At 53.3% G+C, this 8578-nt stretch overlaps 1 protein-coding gene across 1 annotated transcript; it reads right to left on the bottom strand.

Moving 5' to 3' along the window:
- Positions 1-1364: 1364 nt before the first annotated feature.
- LOC123065515 (putative receptor protein kinase ZmPK1) lies at positions 1365-4304 on the bottom strand. Its single transcript, XM_044488777.1, has one exon. The coding sequence runs from the start codon at positions 3990-3992 to the stop codon at positions 1533-1535; it is 2460 nt and encodes an 819-aa protein (XP_044344712.1). The 5' UTR covers positions 3993-4304; the 3' UTR covers positions 1365-1532.
- Positions 4305-8578: the final 4274 nt, after the last annotated feature.

Raw genomic sequence — 8578 nt, 5'->3', positions numbered from 1 at the left:
CCGCGTGCGCGTGCGCGTCTTCTCCTCCAAGGCAACTCGGGGGGCCAACCCTAGCCACCGCAGTTTAGCCCCCTCCCTTCCCCACCCCTCCGTTGTCGCCAGAGGAGCCCTTCGGCGCGCTCGCGCGGCTTTGATGAAGGTGGTGGTGGGGATCTCGGTGACTCCACCCCGTGTATCGGCCCCGGGCGATGGTGCGCGACGTGCCCTCTGCGATGGGCGCCGTCGGCGGGTGCAGGTGAGCTGCTTCCCTGGTCGTGCGGGCGCGCGGAGGCTACAGGCGTCTGCTGTTGCGGCGGCTCCTTGCAATTCGGATGTGCCATGGAGAAGAGGCGTCCTCAACTTTGATCTACCCCGATTCGCGTCGATCTCATTCCCTGGCGGCTCTGGTCACCGATTCTCGGACGTTGGATGCGCAAATCTGATGGGTGGGTGCAGATCCAGGGGAAACCCCTGGCCGGCGCGACTGCCACACCGAAGACCTTGCCTTTGTGCGTCGTTTCCCTTGCTGGAGGCTTCAGTGGGATTCCTCTTCCTTCCACCCCACCCAAGAGCTCAGGTGAAAGCCTCATGCCCCTTTTTCCTGGGGACAACGACATTTTGGTGGCGTGTTCCTTCCTGAAGGTATTGTCCGGGGATGGCTCGAGTGGTGGTGGAGTTGGGTCTGGTTCGATGGCGGCATGTGGTGGCCTGATCTCATCTTCGGCATCCTACTCTAGTCCAGACGTGGAGGGTTCTGGCCGCTGGTATGAGGGGATTGGGGTCGCTGCCTCAATACTGGCGGTAGGCCTCGGCGTTGGCGATTCCTATCCTTGACCGGGGGCATGGTGTTGCATCCTTTTGGCCTTCTCTGAGGTTTCATCGCCTTTGTTTGATAACTCTCGTTCGGTGTTCTGCCTTGCTGCTGCCGACGACGGCAATTGGGTGGTCGGTTCTCTATTTCATGTGGGTATGTTCCTTGTGCCTCTCCTTTGGTAGGTTGGGCACTTTGATTTGGGTTCTAGGGTGAACCACTTCATCGGCCGCCGGTGCGGCACCCGTCGAGCCTGGGTGGAAGGGTAGGGGCCCTTTGCGGCGACGGAGTCAGATCACGTGTTGCCCCTGTTTGGTCCTTTGGTGGAAGTCAACGACACAAAATATGCATGGTGGTGTCCTCCTCTCGTCGCCTCAGTAGGTTAGCTAGTTTCGGCTTTGCGGCGTTCGATGGCAAGAGTGGTGTGCTCTTTGCCTTCGAGTTGTTCTACTGAGCACATTGTATCTTTATTTCCGGTTTCCTTTTTCTTTCGTGTTGTAATTTGCAGTCTTGTACTCCTACTCGGTTGATGGCCTTGTTAATTCAAAGTCGGGCTTTTCTTGAGCCTTCGTTCTAAAAAAAAAGGAGGCTCCAAGCCGGTATCTGATTCATAGCAGGCTAGAGTTACATTTTTTCGTGAAATGGCGCAATGGAAGTTCAAATTACACGCTACAACAATATAGCGAGAACAACATGACAATGGTAGAGACGCGGGAATCGACTATCGAGCATGAAACCAAAGTTACGACAAGTACGCAGGGTGCTCGTCCTCGTCATCGCACGCTGTAAGAGCTTTAGAGATGTCATCCATGGTCGGCCTGTTGCTCCTCTCCTCCATGCAAGATAAGGAGATCTTCACCATTTCCATGGCCTGCCGAGGGTTGAACTGCCCGTTCAGCCTGCTATCCACTAATGACATGATGTCTCCACTTGCCACCACCTGCTTCAGCGCTTGCGCGATCTGCCACATCTCCAGCCGCTCCCCGCCGTCCGTGGTCGTCTGGGCAGATATCCTGCTCCCAATCACGATCTCTAGAATCACGATGCCGTAACTGTACACATCGACCTTGGCGTCGACCGGCAGGCCCAACGCCCACTCCGGTGCCATGTACCCCGCCGTCCCCCTCATGTGGGAGAGCTGCACGCCGGTGTCGGCGACCTTGCCATTGCCAATGGTGTTTCTCCCGGACAGCTTGGCCAGCCCGAAGTCGGCGATCTTTGCGTCGAGGTCGCGTGTTAGAAGGATATTCTCCGGCTTGACGTCGCAGTGGATGACCCACTCGAGGCACTCATGGTGAAGGTAGGCTAGGCCCCTGGCCGTGCCAAGCGCGATCTTGAATCGCTCGCTCCACGCCAGTGACTTGCCGATGTCCTTGCCGAACAGGTGCCTGTCCAGTGACTCATTTTCCACGTACTCGTACACCAGCAGCTTGTGCTTGCCCTCGGAGCAGAACCCCCAGATCCTCACCAGATTGATGTGGTTGATCCTCCCGAACACCGTCATCTCTGCCCAGAACTCCTCCTCGCCCTGCACCACGTTTGTCAGCTTCTTCACCGCCACCACGGTGGTCTTATCAAGCACACCGCGGTACACCACGCCGGAGCCGCCGCGGCCGAGCTCCTCGTTGAAGTCCCCAGTGGCGTTCTTGAGCTCCCGGTAGGTGAACCTCCTGAACTGGGTCGCCATGACCAGCCTGTAGCCTGCCTGCAGCGAGCTGGGCATGCTCTCCTGGCTGGACAGGAACCACCACGCCGTGGCGACGAAGAGAAGCTCGAGAAATCCCAGCACCGCGGCGAACCCAAAAAAGTAGGACCATTTTGTGCCGCGGGTAGGTGTCCCGTACGTGTCCGCGTATCGTGGGACGATGGCGGTACGAGAACCGTTACGATTGCAGGCGAGGCCCGTGGCCTGTACCGACAGCTGCGGCGCCGTGGCGTTGAGGTTGAGATCGCTACGCACCTTGAGATATATGTTTCCAGGGAACGCCGGCGACGTGTAGCCGTTGAACAGGACGCCTTTCGGGAAGCAATTGCCCCGGCCATCCAACCTGTAGGCGAAGGCGGCGCAGGAGCACATCTTCAAGCACATGCTCTTGCAGTATTCGAAGGTGACGGACTGGTTGAACCCGAGGTCGTAGCCGTAGAAGTCGGTTGCTGCCACCTGGACGAACGTGAACCGCTCCGACGCCGGAGCTTCACTACAGTTGGTGGTGCCGGTGGGGAGGCTGAACGTAGGCTTGCAGCCCTTTCTCCAGTCGTGGCGGTCGACCATCTCGTACCCCGGCGCGCACGAGCATCGGAGGGACGGTTGGTACTCGCAGAGGGCGTTCTTGCCGCACAGCCCGTGGACGGAGCACGGCTGCTTTAGCGCCGCCCACGTGACCGTCCATCCTCCGGCCGCGTTCAGGCTGTAGATCCTCACGTTTCCGTCTTGCTCGATAGTTAGCCGTCTCTTGACGCCGGCGGCGCCCAGGTCGGAGGCCTCGACTCGCAGGTTGTCGCTGGAGACGAATACGCCGGTGTCGTCGAGGACGCCCATCCGTGAGCTGTTGTAGTTTGTCCGGCCGTTGTCGAACACGTTATGGTCCGGGTTCGGCCAGTAGATGCTGGCGATCTCGGGGCCGTCGTACAGGAGGCGCAGCACGTTGTCGTTGTCGTAGTAGAGGGCGTAGTAGCCGGCGACGAGCTTCTTGTCCTTGGACAGCGTCTGCGACGGGAGCAGGGTGTCCGTCGGCCAGTCGAAGCTCTGCCAGACGGCGCGGCCGGTGGACGGGTCGGCGATGAGAAGATTCCCGGTGTCGCGGAGGGAGACGGTGAGGTGCCTCTTGCCGCCGGTCTTGCTGTTCCACACAGTTGTCCCGTTGGCGTCGGCGAGCGCCAGCTGGCCTTCGGGGCTGAAGGATATGCTGGAAACCCGGCCGTTCACCGGGGCGCCAGGATTGGCCGTCCAGACGGCGGTCCGGTTCTTGGCGGCGGTGAACCAGACGGAGAAGTAGAAGGCGTTGTCGCCGGCCTGGAGGAAACCGCAGGAGAAGGTGGCGTCCGGTGACACCAGGAACGGCCGCTCGTGGTCTTCCACCGACAGGGATAACCCGGTGCCCAGCGTGTGCTGTACCGATGGTGCCGCAGCGGACGCACAGGAGCGCAGCAGTAGATGAGAGATCAGGGAAAGGAGCGCCAGATTGGCGAATCTCGCCATCATGAATGTGAGATCTTCTGGTTGATCGATCGACAAGGGAAGCAATCAAGCATGCTAGAATTTATATGTCAGGACAAGGGAAGCAATCAAGCATGCTAGTACTTACGTGTCAGTTACATCAGGTCACCGGTGTTCTTCTACCTCTCCCACAGTAGCTACCTGTGACGGCATTGACCCAACTAGAGCGTCGAGACGCAAAGTGTTTTATCGGGGGGAAACACCGTTGACCTCTCAAGTTTCTGCAAATCTTGTTGTGTATGTTCATGTTTCCATGAAAATACATCATGTTTGGAGGATTTCAGTAGGGGTTGACCCCATAGGCCGGCCACCGGCTTTTGGGCTTTTGGCCATGCCAGTGGAAGTGTCACTGATTGAACTAGAATATTTAGAGATGCCAAAGAATGATTGGGTCGGCTGGCAACAGAAGGTTTGTTGGTGACAACCATTATACCTTACTGTCAAGCTTTTTTCTTTTTCTTTTCCGCATACCTTAAGCTCTTATTCTTTCTTTTTCTGCTGGGAACCTTATAAGCTCTTATTCAAGGACATCGAGTGACGAGCTAGAATTTTTTTGGCAAGCTTTAGTCCTTATTCTTGTGTTCTTGCAATGGCGTCCACATATGAACATCCTGTCTATATGTATGTTGGTTTGGTTTGCCAGTTGCACGGGTCAACGGTTGGGAAATTAGCCGCCTGCCTGATGCCCTCATCGTCATATATGGTGACAGCGATAGATGTTTATCTTCGATTAACGACAAGGGCTGCTAAGTTTTCTTTAGGGATATGTATGTAGCATCATCAGGTTGCTCTGGTTGGAACCTGGAAGTTTCATGCTTGATACTATATCATTATTGACTTTTTGTAATGCTGCCGTGCAAAGCAAGCGTCATTCTAGGTTACTCAGGCCGGCATATATGCCTGGCATATATTGTTGTACATACACCCCACTGCAGCCCAGGCTTCGGGTTTTCCTTTAGTGTTTGAACATTTGCTGTTTTTCTTGAAGATGTTGCACCAGTACAGTCATCTATGATCAATGATTATACATACACTGTTGCAAGGATTTTGGCAATGAGCTTTGCAACGGCATGTATCAGGCTCATTGGTCTGAAGTCTGAGATGTCTTCGGCGCCATCTTTCTTAGGGATGAGGGCGATATTTGCCGAGTTGGGCCAGTGAAAGTTTTCCGCATGCAGATTTGAGAACTTGTTCATCACCAACATGACATCATCTTTGATAATGTCCCAGCAGACCTTGAAAATTTTCCCGGTGAAACCATCAGGTTCCGGGGCCTTGTCTACAGGAAGAGCAGAGAGAGCATCCTTGACTTCATCCTCTATGATGGGCTCCCCAAGGTCAGAGAGGTCATGGGTCGTAGGGGGAAAGGCGGCCCAATTGATAGTTTTGGAGCGTGGCGAACCCTTTTGATAATGTTGGCAAAATGTGCTGGACAATGTTGCGTTTATGATCATGGCTAGTCACCTAGCCACCTCCATGCTTGAGTATGTGGATAAGCTTTTTCCAGCGTCTCCCGTTGATCCGAAGATGGAAGTAACGGGTGTTTGCATCCCCCTCCTTGATATTTGTTATCCGCGAGTTTTGCTTTTTCCTAGGCCTTTTCATCACAGCCAGCCCGACCACTCTTTTCTTAAGTCTTTTGTGAAGGTCCACCTCCTCCGCGCTAAGATCTATATGATCTTGGGCCTCATCGAGACGCAAGATGAGCTCCAGAGCCATGTGCAGTTGTACTTTGTCCTGGGAGAAGAGGGTCTTGCTCCAAGACCTAAGCCTTTGACTAGTAAGCTTAAGTTTATGGAAGAGACTTTGCTATGCCTTAGAGTGCACGGAGGGCTCATTCCAAGCATCCTGGATGGTTTTCCGAAAGCCAGGCATGCTTGTCAAGAAGTTCTCAAAGCGGAAACTCTTTGGCCGTCGGGGGCCATTGTCGTTAGCTAGCAGTAGCGGGCAATGATCCGAGAGGGACGATGACAGAGCCTGGAGGATATGCTTGTCAAAAAGATGTCCCAATCCTCATTGCAGAAGAAACCATCAAGCTTGGACATGGTTGGGTTGCTTTGTTCATTGCTCCAGGTGAACTTCCTATTTTGGAGGTGAATTTCTTTGAGCTCACAGAAATTGAGGACGTCTCGAAAGCGAGCGATGCAACTACGTTTGCATTGGAACGGTTCTTGTCTCGAGCGCAGTAGATTTGGTTGAAGTCGCCCGTGACCAACCATCCATCGTCGTGAGGCGGCTTCTCAGCCGCCAGCTCGCTAAAGAAATCGTCCTTAAGGTTATTTCTCGTCGGTCCATAGACTGTGGTGAAGTTGAAATAGGTACCGGAGCTAATGAGGGTGACTTTGCCAAGAGGGTGTAGGTTATGAAATGCACGTTTTCAAGCTTCATGTGGTCTTCATCCCAAAGCAAAAGGATTCCACCACGAGTGCCTATAGCAGGTCGCTGTGCAAAACCCTTGAGCATGTAGCCGCCCAGGAAGGAGGCGATCATGGGGTAAACAAGCTCTAGTTTTGTTTCTTGGAAGCACGCTAATTAAGTGGCAAGCTGAGGCGGCCACATTCTCATTGACAGCAACTCTTCTATTTGGGCAATTTAAACCTTGAACATTCCAGTTTAGAACACTGAGGTTGTGACTAGTCATGGATAACATCATGCAACATCAGACGGGCATTAGACAAGTACCAGAAGGGATTCAATTTGCCTCACCAGGGTAACAAATAGCAGCTGAACAAAACAACCACAAACAGGCGTAACAACATGCACTGAAGGATGCATAACATTTGCAAACTACAGTACGTCATCAGGGGAACCTATGGTTCATCAGGTTTCGTCTACAGCCACGTTGTCCATGATCGGAGGGCAGCAACAGTGGAGTCAGGCAACTGGCCCTGGAACATGGCAATGTAGCGGTTCAGCGTCTCCTGGGTGACCTTCTTCCTCTCGTCCATGATCTGCATCCTTGGGCAGAGCAGCTATTCGGCGAGCTGGGCAATGGGAATGGCCCTCTTCTTGGCACGCAGACGAGGACTGCACCAGCTAAGACTGAAGCCGGTGACCCCCGCCAGCGTCTTCCTCCTAGTAGTAGGCCGCTTTGGTGGTGGGGAGCTTGGAGCTGCAAGAAGAGGAGGCACTGTCGGCACAAATAGGGGGTGGTGCCCCCCAAAATGTAATTTTTTTGCATGGTTGGTCACACAAAATTGGGTCTGGACGGCAGACAGGCTGCAACGTTGTGGGTGGCCAAACTGTGATCGTTGCCCACTTTGCAATCAAGTGCAAGAGTTCGCGGTGCATCTCCTGCTCAAGTGCCACTTCTCCATTCGGGTCTGGAAGGAGGTCCTTGCATGGCTGCACCTTGATGTAGATATTGCCCATTGGTTGAACTTTGGCACAGTAAGGTTTTGCTGGGATGGAGTCCTCGCCAACAATGTGCAACCGAGGAAAGCCTTGGCCTTCGTACTCCATCTTGTAAGCTGGGAGCTTTGGAAAGAGCGAACGCGTGTTCAGGATCAAGGCGGTGCCTGTGGCGGTGATAGTGCGAACTATTAAGGAGGAGGCGTCTATCTGGGCTATGCCGGGCGCCAAACATTTGTGTAATTTGATGCCGCGAGAGTAGGCCTTTGCCCTTTTTCTGCTTTGGCGGGGTTGTGATGTACTAAACCGTACTCTTCTCCTTATTTAATGAAAATGGCAAATCTTTTGCCTCATTTCAAAAAATATACACTACAAAAAAATACACTTCCGTGATGATACATGTTTGTCACAGTAGGTCACGTTTTCTGTCATGCATGTACATCCATGACGATTTTATGACAGAATCAAGATAGTCATACGTGTGCTGTCGTAGAAGTGTTCCATGACATTATCAAAATTATCATCACGGAAGTGTCCACTTCCATGACGATAAATCGCGCGTCATAGAAGTGCTTTCATCAAGGGTGACCGACATGTGGCATCCACCGTAACGGAATGTCGTTAATCTATCAGGTTCGGTTTTGGATCCGATAACCCATCAATAGCCCCGACCAATGGGGATTTTCCACGTGTAAAATCATCATTGGCTGGAGGAAACACGTGTCGGCTCACCGTTGGGACAGATGTCATCCACTCATTGGACCGAAATCGCCTATGATACGTCGACACGTGGCACGGCCCAGCAGAGGCCCATTCCTGTAAAAAGGCCGGCCCGATTGACTTGGTTAAAAGGTGGCGGGCCGACCCACGGAAAGCCTGTTAACGACCTGTTCGCATATAGCTCATTTACAGCCCGCTAACCTAGGGCCTGTTACGACCTATCCGAATTAGGCCTAGTAGCGTCATATGGGTTGTCCAATATGATTCTAGCCCATTTTAACTTCCGGCCCATGTATGGCCCATGACGTCTTTCGGCCCATATGAGGCCCTTTGTAACTCTTGCCCCATTAACGGCCCATGGTGAAACTGGCCCGTAATGAACAGTGTATCACTTTATACCCATTAACGGCCCATTATTCCATTGGGCCGTTTCAAGCCCATGTTATCTTTTGGCCTTCTCAAGGCCCATTTATTCTTGGGCTCATTTCCAGCATTCTTTT

The sequence above is a fragment of the Triticum aestivum genome, chromosome 3B, assembly GCF_018294505.1.
Source record: "Triticum aestivum cultivar Chinese Spring chromosome 3B, IWGSC CS RefSeq v2.1, whole genome shotgun sequence".
Lineage (NCBI taxonomy): Eukaryota > Viridiplantae > Streptophyta > Magnoliopsida > Poales > Poaceae > Triticum > Triticum aestivum.
Note: the sequence above shows the minus strand (reverse complement) of the source record. Positions and strands in the feature narration are given on the sequence as shown.

Bases quoted from the DNA above. Each gene is read 5' to 3' on its own strand.
- LOC123065515 (XM_044488777.1), bottom strand. From the start codon at position 3,992: ATGATGGCGAGATTCGCCAATCTGGCGCTCCTTTCCCTGATCTCTCAT.